Here is a 15,312-nt window from a genome sequence, read left to right as displayed (position 1 = left end):
CGATCAAGATTAACTTAAAAATTGCCCGGAGTTCTCCTTTAACAAATTCATTTTGTCTGGAGGCTTTACAGTAATCAACAATATGGTAATGAACAAACCCCACACTCTAAAAAATATTGTGTAGTTCAAACAAAAAAAATCAACGCAACAGTTTGCATCAATATATTTGCGTTATGACAACTTCTAATAACATTAAGTTCAGCCAACAAACTATATTGAATTAGACAAATTACCTTTTACTCTTTAGACAGAGGAATTTTTAAGTAGCATAAACTCTATTTTTTTAAGTTGAGTACTTGAAAAAATTAAGTTGTTCCAACTATTTTTTTTACATAAATTTTAAAATAAATTCAGTGTTATGTACTTAATTACCATAATTATAAATGCAAGTTTTCAAGTTCACAATCTATAAAAAATTAAGTTGCTTTAATTCCTTTTTCTTCATGTTTTTGTTCATTCATTTAGTTGCTTGTATGAAATTAATTCATTCAACAACAATTTTGTTAGTTAACTTTTTTTATTATTTTGAACTGCAGTTTCAAAAATTGAGTTTCAAAATTTTGCACTTTGCACAATTTACAAAATAAAAATGTGTGCTCCCCACAAATTATAAACAAACTGGCCCTGCAGATTTGCCTTTAAAACATTTGTATGCATACTCAGCTATGCCATCACAATGAATAAATTCCAACACAGCAAAGTTATTGGCATTTACATATTTTTCCACAGTGTCAAACAATCTGTAAAACTTTAAATTTTAAAACTATTTCTTCACAGTAAACCCCATTTTTAAAACAGCTAAGATTGCTACTGTCTCAAACAAGCATATATAAATGCTACTGACATTCATATATTAACCTCAGTTTTTCAAGCAGTATGAAATATAACACAAAGATCAGCCTACAGTAGACTTCAAATTACAAAAAAAAAAAAAAAAAAAAAAAAATTAACACAATTTCCTCTGGAACAAGTATAGATTTCAGAAAATACTGTTCATATATTAACCTCAGTTTTTCATGCAGCATGAAATATAACACAAAGATCAGCCTACAGTAGACTTCAAATTACAAAATAAATAAATAAATAAATAAAAGTTAACAAAATTTCCTCTGGAACAAGTATAGATTTCAGAAAATACTGTTCATATATTAACCTCAGTTTCTCAAGCAGTATGAAATATAACACAAAGATCAGCCTACAGTAGAGTTCAAATTACAAAAAAAAAAAAAAAAGTGACCAAAATTTCCTCTGGAACAAGTAGAGATTTCAGAAAATACTGTTCTTCAGACGCATTACTTTTGCACTGGGTTTCAGTCCATCAAGTTCAAGAAACAGCTTCTGAAACACTTCACAGGTATATTTCAGTTCCTTGGGGTAACTCAGATTCAGAGCATATATTATGCCCATCAGCAGAGCACAGCACCTTGAGATATCCATTCCATTCAGGATTTTGATGCCCTCAACCACAATGGTTGCCGTCTTGTGGTCAAATCCTGAAGTAGGTTGATCACCAATGATGGCAATTGTCATCACTTGCCTTTCAATGTCTTCCTCAAACTCTTGTGTGTTCTTGTAAAGCAAGAGAAAATATAGATAGCATGTTAGAGCTAATGAATTGGATTATTATTGCTGATTTTTTAAGTTAATCTTACTTAATTCAGTTAATCACTGGAAACATTGTTCTATTTTAACTTTAACTCTATTTTAACTTTTTTTTTTTTTTTTAATGACCATGCACCTAGTTAATCAAATGGCCAAAATAGGTTGCATCAATAAGTAACGATCAAAAATATTTTATTATAAAAATAATAGTAAGTTTCATGAAATAATTCAAATGGTTAAGTGAAAAGCAACAGCCATACACATTTTTACAATTCTTTTTCCATACATCTCTTTATTAAACTAAATAGCCCATTGTTATGATATCACTGACCTGGGTAGACCCAGTGTGTTGCCAGTGTAATATACCTAAAATTTAAACTGAAAGAGAGCAGTGCAGGATCACGTTGTTGTCCTGTGTGTTTACACTGCCAAGTGAAGATTTCATTTTATTTTCAAGATGTTGTAATACTCACAGCAAACTCCTTGAAAAGGTCCTCTTCTTTCTCTCCAAGGTAGACAACAAGGCAGCGGATAGCTACTTCTCTACGTACTTCAATTGTATTGTGCTATTTAATAAAAATGAAAAAAGAATAAAGAGAAAGTGCCAACAGTAAATAAATATACTTTAATCTGAACAGGTGAATGACAACAACTTGACATTTTAAACACAAATCTAAATTATTCTAGTGTGATGGTCTAAATAATTTACAATACCTCGAGAAGCATGTCCCTGATCTTTCTGATTCTTTCTGCTTTAGCTCCTCCCTTTGATGAGGCCAGGTCCATCAGTTTTGGGGTACACTTGTCAAGTTTGGCCATAAAGGTGGCTTCAAGACTTACAGTGGTTATTCTCTTGAATTCTTCATTTATCTGTATAAACGAGGAATGTTAGAACATTTCATATGTAACATCAAATTACATGTAATATTACTTATACATTAAATAATACTGTGTTCAGCCCTGTTCTCAGTACTTTTTCAATGCAACATCAATTAATACTATGTTTGCAATCTCTGTGTTGTTTATTTACAAATTAAAAATTAAATAGTGAACTTAATGTCAACGTGATGAATTTTCTGCAGCCTGTTTAAATAACTTCAAGGTGATTTTCTGGTAAAGTTCTGAAACTGTAACAATAGCTGTCTGAAGATTGGGAAAACAATCAAAACTCTAGTCAAAACTCTTTTCGCTTACAAAAAGAGAACAAAACTTACATGTGCAGCATCTGATAACGCAGGCCAGCGCTCCATGACATCCCTGATTTCAGGGGTGTTGTAAATTATTTCTTGTCTGCGAAGAGAGAATGTCTTGCCCATTTTCTCAGCAACAACTTGGAAATTGTTCTTTTTTGTCACTTCTTGCAAAAGGTTCACTCTCTCTTGCTCCAAACTCACACTGCTTTCACCTTGAGGATGAGGAGGCAAGTAATTAACTTCAGCCTTTTTAGGCTTTTTAACATTTTTAGCAGGAGTCTGGTCATCTGCTGGTTTTCGCTTGAGTGAGTTCACCACAGTTTCTGGACAGCCAATTCCTCTAAGTTTTGATCTAAAATTGTTCATCTTGTATTTCAGTCGTTGAATCCAGCCGTAGTAACCATTGAATGACCCTGGTTCTATGAGGCAGGGATGTTTTTGGATCAGGGCCTCCGCTACCTGACTTAAGTGAGCACTTGATGGGTATGCAGTGTATTCAAAAATGACTTCAGCTAATTTTCCTAGAATGTCTGGAAGCATTGAAACAAGATCTTTTGTATCAAGACGAGTCCCAGAACACCTGTATTTTTCATTGCCTGACTGAAGCAGTATCTCTGTACTGGAAGAGAAACGGGGAATTGGAAATTCTGAGGGCCAACCCTTTGACCGATAGGTTAGGTTTTCTGAAGTCGATTCTGAAGAAACAGGCAATGTGTCATTGGAGGTCACAGATGAGGACGCATCATTGAAAGGCTGAGAGGGACAATCATTACTTGTGAAGGAGCTGTCTATATCTGTTAAAGTCAAAGTTACAGTCGGGGGTTCCAGGACATACACAACCTTGATTGTGTCTTTGTCTTTGATATCGGAAGTTGAAAGCAGGGTAAAAAAATCATTGCCAAAATCAACATCCTTGTAATGCAAACAGAAATTCACAGAAATCCCATAAGTATCTCGAACAACTGACTCAAGTTCTTCAACTGTTCTGGGGACTCCAGAAGGTAATGTCAGTTTTTGGACATCATGGTCTGAAAGAATCACTCGGAGATGAGCTGGTTGCGACATTATCTGTAATTCACAAAATAACAACAAATGTCAGTAAGAATACAATGCAATGTTCCCCCAGAGTTGTAGAGGCTCTGCTCAATGCAAGGTCATTACACCAAACTATTTTTTTCGTTAGTTTGTTCTTTTAAATGAAAATACAAAGTCTGCACAAGCAATAACTGGGGGACCATCCATATAACAGACTTTGCTGTTGGACTGTATTTGTTTCTTGCATGTTAATCTTATTGAAAAGTAAGTGTAGGCTATGCTAACAGGCTTAATCCTTGTGAAAAAGTGATAAAGTGGCTTTTTGTTCCAACTATGACTTCTGAATTTGACAAGTCAAGGTTTTGTTGGCAATCTAAGTAACATAAATGTAGCGTTTCAGGGTTACAATGCTCTTTCCACTAAATACATAAGGTGATAAAGGAAACATATCAGACAGCTCTGCAGGCTCTAGCACTTTCACAGTGTCTGTTTTCTCAAGAACATAGCTCCTGAGATGCTCAACTGACCATGCAATCAAGGATTTCAGAATGAATACAAGAGTGCCCTTAACAACAACTATTTGGATCAACTCTCCAAAATCGGTCAGACCACCTGTCGAGCCATTAGCCAAAACCATTCCAATTACATACTTTGTGCCACTGTAACACACTGTATTGGCTATCTGAATACGTCTTTCATCAGGGAATTTAGCTTGCAGTGCTTTCTGGATGTTTTCTCTTAGCACAGTAACATCTACAGTAGCCAGATTTGTGGAGTGTAAGATGGGTTTTACAACACTAGAATCATGATGGTTATATGCCATCATCAGCTGATGCTTCACGGAGAGTGAAAGCAGAATATTTCGAAAGGTTTGTGTGTGCCTGACAACACGCTTAAAAAAGCTGTGTTTGGCTTCAAACCGCATAGTCCACAGTAACACTAGTGGACCATAGGCTCTGATCAACTCTGGATAATGTTCCAGGAAATGGTGTTTGGGTATTAGTTTTTCCTCTGGGAAAACCTGGAGCAATCTGTGTTTGTGTTCAGAGATTTTACTGTCCAGGTAGCAAATCGTCTCTTCTGTGTGAACGTGGCTTACAACTAGCTCAACTATGTCTTTGAGCACTAGAAGTACTTCCCATGTTGGATCACCCTCAGGGATTTTTGATCCAATGAGGAGGGGCAGGAATCTCAACAAAGACCAATTCTCATGTGCATTCCCTCCAACACTTTTCTTTGTCGCAAAATTCAGAGGGACTTGCTGTGGAGCATCAGTCTTGTCTGACCATTTGTACGGAAACATTTGAATGGCTTTGTTGAGCTCATCAAGAGTAAAGTATTTATTTTTGATAAATACTTGAAGACAGAGAGCCAGTTCTCGGGGGACTATACCCTCAAACAAATCATGCATCACATCAGGAGGGTATCCTGATAAAACGTTGAAATGCTTTAGATTCTTCGTAAGTGGACAGTGCCTCTTGACTCCATAGACATGAGTCAAGTCTGTATTCTCCTGCACAGCCTGGATATGCATTTCATGCTGTTCTTCAGTTCTGAGAGGAAATGCCCCTGTTCTGACTTCTTCTACCTGAAACTTTGACTTATCACCCAGACAAAATCTGCAAATGTAAGAACCGGAGAAATTTTCAACAAATCCCCCCAAGGAATGTGCCCCAAGATTATCTGCCACGACACAAAACACTGTTCCTTTGACTATTTTGCCTAATGCTGGAACATACAGGCCCTCCTCCAAGCTCACAAGATCCTTGAGCAGTGGCTGAAGTACAGTACTATAACCAAATCTCTTAACATCATCAGCCTTGCAGAGAATTGCTAAGAAGATGGAGGTCAGTGAAGATCTGAGCAGTGCAGGAACATCAGCTAACACCCAGTACACAGCTGTCACTTTGTGTTTCTTTCTTGATGTTCCCAGAGGATTGCATATCTCAAAGTCATCAACATAGAGAATGATAGCAATCGTAGGATCTTCTGCAGAAAACAACTCATTTGTTTTGTAGTAAATGCCATCAGAAAACGCCCTGTACTGAGTTTCACTGTTACTTTGAGCTTCTCTGTTTTTTAAGATTAAATCCCGGATCTCTTTCTGACTCAAAACCTGAAGCAATGACTTCAGAATGGGGACATACTGGAAGCTTCTATTTTCTTCCCTATCCAGTACATACTCCACTGGTTCCACCACATCAAACTGCTCTATATAATAAGACCTTCTCTTGTAGGCAGAAGAAAGGGGACCACTGCTACTCAGGGCAGAGGTAAAAGGATTTGCATCACACAGCTCTGTCACCATGTCTGACACAACAGATTCTTCAATCTCACAATTATGTTTCCTCAAGCAGGACTGTAAAATGCGTTTGATGATGGGTCCTGATGCTGAATGAGATATGAAATTTAACTCTTCAACAACCTCATCAATACACCTGTTAGATACATTAAAAGTGCTCTCAAGTTTTAGAAACAACAAAGCCAACATTTTTTCAATGTGGTTTGGCAGAACTCTCACATCATTATCATCATCTTGACCATCATCAGGCAGCTCCCTATCTTGAATTTCCACATCACTGTGTTGATCTGTGTTGGCTGAACTTACAAACCTTTTTATTATGTCTTCCTTGAAGTCCGTCAATGAGTGAGGAGTATGTTTTCGGCTTCTGTGGGAAGCAAATGTACCATAAATATTAGTGCTGAAATTGCAGTTCTGAAATACACAGATGACAGTCTCATGTTTTTTCAAATGCCGACCCAGGTGTTCAAATAATTCTCTTTCTGTGGAGATTGTCTTGGCATGGCAACAAGGACAGGTAAAAGAGATACTTTCTGCAGATCTGAATCTTTCCTGAGTTCCCTTAGAGTGATGTCTTGATAAATGTGATCTAAGGCTACCCCATGTTCTGAAAGAACAAAAACAGTCTTGATAAAGGCATGGCAGTGGTTGCCCACCATGACCATGGTATAGCCTGTAATGTTTTAGCAACGCTATTTGTGTTTTGGTTTCAAATTTACAAATTTTACACCCCAAACCCATTTTTAGATATGGGCCAACTTAAAAAAATACTGATCAGCCTAGAATGTCATAGTACATTTGCATTAACTGTTCATGCAAATCTCAGCAACCAGTAGATATTCGTAATTGATGCCAGAAGATTCACTGAATGATAATTTAACCGTAATTTACTGTATGCCTTTAAGTGCAGGAAAATAAAATACAAATTTTAGGTTGCATAACAACAGTGACCAAAATCCAGAATATCTCTTTCTGCAGGTTGTACTAACACAAAAACACACTGTATTAAAAAAAGCAAAAAAAAACAAACAAAAAAACTGCCTCTACTATCTTTTTTACAGAGATCAAAAGTCTGTTAATGTTGGTCAAACAGCAAACTGCCTACAATAAAACTTGAATGCTATCTGTGTGAATGACGACAGATTTTTAAAAATGTGGCTGTGCATTAAATTATTTTCCTATTTACAGCACAAATGAAATTCCCTCTCTGGCTGAGCATATTTTTCAATGAAACCGTTTTTTACATTCTTATCCACTGCTATCCTGGTCAAATTATACTGCTAACATCAACTATATTACCAGGTGTAGCTAAACCTCTAGTTAAATGGAGAGAATTTATTTGTAAATGAAATAAAACTCAGATTACTCACCTTGAAATGTTCTTTGTGTCATTCTGGTCAGCCTAAAACATGTCTGAACTTGCTCCTTGCTCGTTAAGTGGGGGAGGAGCTTTGAAACCCTGAACTCAAATGGTGTGGAAAAATTAAGTTATCAAGCCAATTTCATTGGGTTGCTACAAAGTAAATATTGTTTTAAACTAATCAACACATATATTTATTTTTAAATTACAAACATTTTTAAGTTGATGTAATTATCAACATTATTCTGTCATGACAACTCATTAAAATAATGCTGGCAACTTAAAAGGTTTAATCAAATTAACAATTTAGAATTTTTAATTTACAACAATGTATTAAATTATGTAGTGGTAACAGATCCCTTGAATTATTTTTTACAGTGCAGAAATAATTGAAACTTGCACCAAAGAAGAGTTTAGACTGCAATAAAATAAGAAATGGCAGACAAGTGAAATGGCTGAACCTCTTGAAAGACAGTTGTCGTTGGACCCAAAAGTGTTGCGCAGTGACGACTACGACAGATGCAAGACAATCATGCAGACGAGTTTAAGGGTATAGAGAAGTTTTATTGAGTATTACAGACAGGTGGAAAAACATCTGTATCTTTCTTCCCTCATCAGTTATTGCTCATTCACTAATTCCATTAAAAGGTTTTTTTTAATGTTCACAGTGTTAACAGAGTGCATAAATTTCAGTAGACTAGCTGAATCTTGCACATGAAAAGCACAGTTGCACACAGAGTCAGAGACAGAGACATGCATGAAGAAGTGCAGAATATACCATCAACTTAAAGAAATATTGTAAAGATATTTTTAACATTATGCTCATATAAGGTAAATGATGAAAGACAGTGAAGATATTCTCATTCATATCAGAGTCTCATAAAGACAGAGGGGTGCACTTTCTATTTGTATTTTGTATTTATTCATCTATATTATTTTTGGCTTCATGATTGACTCACTTTTTTCTCTTTTTGCACTTGAGAAACAACGAAAGATGGGAAAGGAGAAGTGAACAAATGATTAGCAACTAGCTCTGTGATGCTCTATTCATCTGTACTTTACTTACTCATGTTCATAATGTACAGGCCAGCCGCCTACACACCCCAACACTATATAAGGAGTGGACAACTGCCCTCTACGATATATACAGTTTGGGTATATCGACCCAGGAAATAATCTACACGTGACCACAGGAAAACGCTTGGTGCTCTGAAACAGGTTATCACCATGGTGTCTTCCTCCTCCGCGACAAACTGGGTTAATAGCATTTTCATTTGCTTGTATGAAGGTGTTGACAGGTTTGCAGCCACCGTCAGGTCCAGTGATGCCTCTGTTTCTGATTTCATTGGTACACATTTCTACGTTGTCGTGGAAATTACTTTCACGACTTTAAATAATAATTGGAAAACAGCTGGAGATTTCAAAAGTTATAAAGATCTTTATTTCTTGCAAGAAAGGCAGTTCACACATCAGTCAGAGTCTGATATGGAAGGGCAAGGGGTTAGTTCCCTTTGCCAAGCTTATATACCCCCAATACATCCTGATAGCTGCATCTGTCTCAAAAGATCGCCTTGGTTACCTTAAAAGGAAATATCTTTGTTCAAGACCTCCTATCTAACATCAATTTTATCTTAGACAGAACAATTACCATGTCTGCAGAAGTTTCCTGTTTTTAGCTGCTCCTTTTCACACATTTTGTCTCTTTAATTTTATCAAAGCTGCGCACATACTTTTCACACTTGAAGTACAATAGGTCACTTTGACATTTTGTTGTACACAGTCTATTTCTACTAAGCCGTCTATCACCCAAAACATTTTGTTCCTGCAAGCTTGTCCTAACTTATGCATTTTCTAAAAGCTTGGTTATATATATATCTTTAATAATGCTTCATGAGTACAAATAAATGTTCAATGTTAAATGTTCAATGTTAATACAAGTGATACACATCTAGAAGTAAAAAACACATCTAAGTTAAAAGAACACATCTAAATGTAAAATTTCCATAACAACGTTCACAAAAGGACCCCTATGCTGATTGAGGAATTTTTGATAACGGGGCTTTATCTGTGGTGGTTGACCATGAGCAGAGAACAACACACACAAGACCAGCAGCAGAATCACAGCAGACTGATGAATCTCCATGACCTGCTGAACAATACACACATCAAAACAGCTTTACTGACATTCAACTTAAAGCATTTTAGGTGTGATTAGTTAAGAAAATATTAAGAGAAATGAAATAAAGAGCTGATATACCTTGTTTTCTGAGTAAAGTGATATTAAATGTTTCAAGAGTTGTCTTTCTTTTCTTCTCCCAAGGCTGTAAAAATCAAAAGCTCAACTAATACTAGCGAAACTTTGGAAGAACACTGAATTTTCTAGTCCAGCAGGGCATAACTAGAAAAGAGGTTAACACTTAACCAATTGGCTGAATGTTTTAAACTCTGTACGCATTAAAGAAATGAAAATGTCATGATTTATTATTGATCTTACAATACATCAACAACAGCAATTTTATAGGGTTGTTTTCAAAACCTACTTATGCTATTTCTTTACATTGGACCAAATACATTACAATTGTAATTTCCAGTAGGATTATAAAAATCAACAGTTGGAGAGTTACCATCCGAGAAATAATATTTTGGCACTTTAGTTTAGCCAACTTAGTTTTTACATTAAAGCTAAATTCTACTGTTTATTTGCTTAGGCTAGTTCAGCACAAAGACCTATAAAGTGTTTCTGGGGAGAAAATCTTACACTGACATTAGGTAAGATACTACTGAGATCAGCACCATTCATCAGCTGTCAACACTATTTATAATGATTAATAATGCACTGTAAATTAATTACTAGTCATCACCCTAAATAGCTACTTTAAAAAGAGGACACTCGTCTGAAATGTAGGTTTTTCTGTAGGTTTGTGTTGCTTTTTGAGACTCGCTACACCAGTACACTCAATGGTTATTGATACACAACCTCTTTCCAAATTGGCTACTTAAAAAGAACAGCAATGTACAAATACACAATTATTGGAAAAAAGGGAGATACTTACATATTAAAGTCTGTAGTTTGCGGAAAGAGCCTTCAGTCCTGTCACAAACAAATGCTGTTCAGCTAACTTCAGGTATCGCTGTTGACTCAAGTTTGGATCCTCAGTCTTTTAATACTCAGATGTGAGCAAATAATGTAATAAAAGCAAATGAGCAAAGTGTGATGTTTGCAGTGAACAGTCACTGACGAACAAGAGATAAGATCATATATTATCAAATACTTTAAATATGTTCACAAGAAATAAGAGGCACACTTTTGTAAAAGCAACATAGAAAATTAAATGTTTCATTTTGAAAGTGAATTTATTTTTGCCCCAAAACAAGGCATAAGCTTAATTAAAAGCTTAATATGAAATATTATTATGAAAATATTTCATATAATGCATTCATCCATCTTTGGTGATGGTAATAATCAAATCTTTTTGTTTTAGACCATGTCTCGATACACACACACAGGGAAATAGGCAAGTTCCAAGAGCAGTATTTATTGGGTAATCCGTAATCACAACTAGTCCAGGCAAGGGTCAAATATCCGGTAAGGCAATCCAAAACACAAGAAACAAACATGAACAGGGCAGATACAACCTTCAGAAGTGCTGTGACATAAAACAAGGACTCCATGACAAACACTGAAACAGACAGGGTATAAATAGACAGATACAAACAAGGTAATGGGGAACAGCTGAGTGCAATAATCAAATGAGTCCAGGTAGGTATTATGGGATATGTAGTTCATGACGCAAGGGTGACAGAATAGGGAAGAGAGACCTCTAGGGGAAAACCAGGGAACACCAACCAGACACTGTGACAGACCAAGCCTCTGTGTTCTGATGAATGATAAGATATTTCTTCCCAAGGACGTACAATGAATGGAATGACCAAAGTCAATTTGTTTAGTAACAGTAAAAAAATATTTTTTTATTTTTTTATTTTCCTGGTTTGTAATATGTAACTCCACATCAAGCATATGCTAACGCTGTCACATCTGTTCAGGTGTTCCATAAACCTCAATATATCCAGATCCAGCAACGTACATGCCGTTAGCGAGGATATTTGTTTTTCTTGTCAAATTGCTTGAGAAATTCTGTATTAAAAGGAATAAAGCTTTTCGCAATACTTTGCTATAACTGATTTAAAATGCCCTAAAAGGTTAAACAGATAAGAGGAGAAGTCGAATTTACAGACAAAGATTTTTGTTTAAAGTGTTTTGTTTTGTTATTTGAGCTGATGAAGACAAAATAAAAGTCTTATGTGGCCATCCTTGAACTTTTTCTAAAAAACATATTGCAGCAAAAGACTTTTGCTGGTTGAGCTGTGTGCAAAATATGTATCAGTCAAAGTAACATTTGTTATTGATTTATTATATTGGAAACTACAGACATAACAAATGTTAGGATCTCTTCCTCTCTCTCTCTCTCTCTCTCTCTCTCTCTCTCTCTCTCTCTCTCTCTCTCTCTCTCTCTCTCTCTCTCTCTCTGCAGAATTTGAGCAATGCACACTGTAAAAATTGAACATGTGCAGTTGTTGCTTTAAGGAGGTATTTCTACCCGATTCTACCTGCAAATTCTAATTTTGTTGTTGTAACCTAATTAAGTCAGGTTTATGTAACATAAAACAAAGGAATGCTGCTTTAACTTAATTAAATTACATTGACCCAACATACAATTTCCATTAAAGCTCAGGATGGACACATTCGACACATGCACCCCTGCTCCTTGCTGATCTTAGAATTTTGCTACAATGAGAAATTGTGATTTGGGGTTATTAAACACATTAAACACACACAAACATTAAACATTAAGTTAAACTACCAACATATTTCCCTTTACTGTAAAACACACAAAATAACACTTAATCCCTAAATCTTTGATTCGGCTCCACATGTGAGTAACACTGGGATTGAGTGTCATTGTTTGTCTGGAGTTGCTGTGTTGTTGGCAACTAACATCCAACTCTCGTTTGGGTGTTGTTTGTCACTTTGGGGCCACACAATGAATAGATTGTGGCTAAGTTTCACTTTATTTTGATTGTCCCTTTAACACATTCTTGTCTATAAGTAACATTGCATCTACATGTCTAACTCTCATATTAGTATTACAAATTAGTAGAGTAGTAGACTGGAAGGGTTAGGGTTAGAATAAGTTGAAATGTAGTAGCAAAGTTACTTATAGTCAGTAGTATGTCTGTTGGAGGACCATCATAATAAAGAGTTAGCAGATATTAAGCAGACAGTCCACTAAAACTCTAATGAGAGTTAGAGAGTTGACATGTAGTTGAAAAGGTTCATAGTCAACAGAATGATCAAAAGGGACAATCAAAATAAAGTGTTACCTAAAATGTATGTCTTCATGACATACTGTACAGTAATTAAATATTGTACAGAGATGAAATAGAGTATAAGGAAGACCTTTTGTAGTAAATTTTTTTGTAATAGTGAGAACTGGACCCTAATTTAAAGTGTTGGAGATAAAGACACACTTCATACAACAGGTGACCTGTTATCATGGATTGCTCAGGGAAATGAGTTGAGGCAAGGGTATGGCTTAATTAAACAGAGGGTAATCCAAAACAACGGCAAGGAACAAGGAAATGTTGTTCTTTTTTTAATCAAATTTTAAACAAAGTCAATGTACAGTCACAACTGCAAACAAACAGCCAGGGGGTATAGGCTAACCACTATGTAAATATGTCAAAGCTTCAGTTATAATTAATATTTTTTTTATTATGTGTATGAAAAAAATTATATTTCTTTTTCAAGAGACAAAAATAAAGGTTGGGTTTTACTGTATTTACATTTATAAATATAAGTGCTGGGACACGTTCAGTGATGTTCCTGATAGTCAGGTGTTTCAGGCCTTTCAACATCATACACCCTCACTCAGGGTTGACCAGACCCTGGCTTGTGTCCCAGCAGCACCGGCCCACAGGTCACTCCTCTAAAGTCACAGCCATCTGGAGGCTCTTTCTGCAGCCTCCATGGTGGACTTGATGGCTTTCTTTGCAACCCTAGCAGCATGCCAAGGAGCATGTAGACCTTACACAGTGACCAGCCAGTGAAGCATCTATACCCCACTTCAATGGGCTTGCAGCGTGCCTTTTGCCCTTTGTTGGATTACATTTTTATTAAATGTTTAATTTAGTTAGTATATAAACTGAGAAAGTGATTACTGAGTTTACAGCAAGATATTCCTGCCCGACCTGGTTTTCCTTTGTTCTCTAAATGAGTCAATTCCTGAGACTCTCACCCTCACCCTTTGCCCTTATGCATTTCCTGCCCAGTAAGCTCAATGTACAGCTGTGCTTTTGTCTCTGTGATCATGTGAAGATATGGGTGATACCGTCAGGCTGATTGGATCATTTGAGTAGTTATGCTGATTCAATTGGACTCAGAGTAGGGTGTGTTCCTACTTCATTTGCATGCTTTGTTCAGAGTCTCCACCTCTATGTAATCCCTCCCCCTTGGAATGTATATAACTACAATGCATACTGTATTAGAGTTAGATCATGTTGGACGTTTCTACAGCCGCGTACGGCGGAGTTCTCAATAAAGAATAACTTCCGTTGAACACGATCCCAACTGTCTCACTGGTCTCTGCTTCGAACAAAGAAAACTTTACAACACCTTCTGCACTTCTTCTGTTCATTTACAGTACCTCTTCAATGCGGTCCTCCTAAGAACCGTGAACAGCCCGGCTGCCGGCTTGAGTTGTGAATGTGGCTGCTCCCGTGCCCTGACAAAGGTGATGTTCCTCCAGTGGCAGCCGTGCTTGTTGTTGGCCATGGCTTTGGAGATGGACTCTGCAATAGACTTTAGCACCTGATCGTGCCTCCAGCGGCCCTCCTCTAGGGATGTTGGGCTGTTGTAGATTGGCTGGGCTATAGGCCACTTGGACCAAGAACGTGATCCGCTGGGAATCTTCCTGCCAGATCTCGGTCCACGAGATCTTCTCCTGCTCACACTCCCACTTCGTCCCTGCTGCCACATGCCCACTGGTGATGTGACATTTGAACGAGGTGTCGGAGCTTGTGTCGAGTAAAAATGGGCATTCCAGATGAAGCCGCGATTCGAGGCTTGTGTTGACTAATGACAAACGAGGCCTCGGTTTGTGTGGATACGTCATCGGTACGGTCTGAGTGTCGCTTCCGGAAAAAGGGGGTTCAAAACTCACGCCACCTTTGTGTGTGTTGTCAGGAGTAGTAGAAGCAGTTGTAGTAGTGTCAGAGAGTCAGAGAGTTAGATAACTATCAATGTCATTGTTGTTATTGTGTCATATATGTGTTAGGGCTGTATATTATTGCATTATCAGGTAAGAATAGTTATAGTATATTGTTATTATTAATTATAGTAGCTATATTGTAGTCTTGTTATATTAATTAGATTTAGAGAATTAGAGTTTATTTGGATTGCTTTGGATTTTTTGACCTGGACTGGACTGCTTTTTGATTTGGATTGCCCTTTTGGATTTGTTTGCTTTTTGTGACCTCTTCCTTTTTCCTGGTAATGGAGCCAGCAAGAAAGAGCTGCCATTTTTATGTTCCCCTGCATCCTACAGCTAGGTGTCACTATTGAGCAATGCTGAATGAAGCTTCGAGTAAAGAACCTTTGGCTGAAGCAATGGGCTGCGAGGTCTCAGTGGTTCAGGAAGCCTCATTTTGTCATCACTAACGCCCACCATCCTCCACTTCCTACCTCTCCGCACCTTGATGCCTGCTGATGCCACCCTTGAGTCCTCTGAGTCCCGATAGAGTAGTGCCTCTCTGGTGTGAGA

General features: G+C 36.9%; 1 protein-coding gene across 2 annotated transcripts; it reads right to left on the bottom strand.

Annotated features, from left to right (window-relative positions):
- Window positions 1-957: 957 nt before the first annotated feature.
- On the bottom strand, window positions 958-7,754 carry LOC311084774 (uncharacterized protein). Of its 2 annotated transcripts, XM_084117042.1 has the most exons (6): window positions 7,503-7,754; window positions 6,443-6,499; window positions 2,817-3,863; window positions 2,317-2,472; window positions 2,076-2,168; window positions 958-1,569 (listed from the first exon to the last, which is right to left on the bottom strand). In XM_084117042.1, exons 3-6 carry the CDS (start codon window positions 3,858-3,860, stop codon window positions 1,267-1,269), a joined length of 1,596 nt encoding a protein of 531 aa, XP_083973168.1. In that variant the 5' UTR covers window positions 3,861-3,863; window positions 6,443-6,499; window positions 7,503-7,754; the 3' UTR covers window positions 958-1,266. The 2 variants fall into 2 exon arrangements, with proteins under 2 accessions (XP_083973168.1, XP_083973169.1); XM_084117043.1 differs by lacking the exon at window positions 2,817-3,863.
- Between the last annotated feature and the right edge of the window lie 7,558 nt (window positions 7,755-15,312).

Source organism: Abramis brama (assembly GCF_963993115.1).
Source record: "Abramis brama genome assembly, chromosome: 6".
Classification (NCBI taxonomy): domain Eukaryota; kingdom Metazoa; phylum Chordata; class Actinopteri; order Cypriniformes; family Leuciscidae; genus Abramis; species Abramis brama.
The sequence above is the reverse complement of the archived record's forward strand: the minus strand, read 5'-3'. Positions and strand labels throughout refer to the sequence as shown.

What these genes read in the sequence shown, in the direction of transcription:
- LOC311084774 (XM_084117042.1), bottom strand. Translation starts at nt 3,860, where the DNA reads ATGTCGCAACCAGCTCATCTCCGAGTGATTCTTTCAGACCATGATGTC. An exon ending in CGTTATCAGATGCTGCACAT is followed by an intron (nt 2,473 to 2,816) that starts GTAAGTTTTGTT and finishes TCGTTTATACAG; the next exon opens with ATAAATGAAGAATTCAAGAG. An exon ending in TCAGGGACATGCTTCTCGAG is followed by an intron (nt 2,169 to 2,316) that starts GTATTGTAAATT and finishes TTTATTAAATAG; the next exon opens with CACAATACAATTGAAGTACG.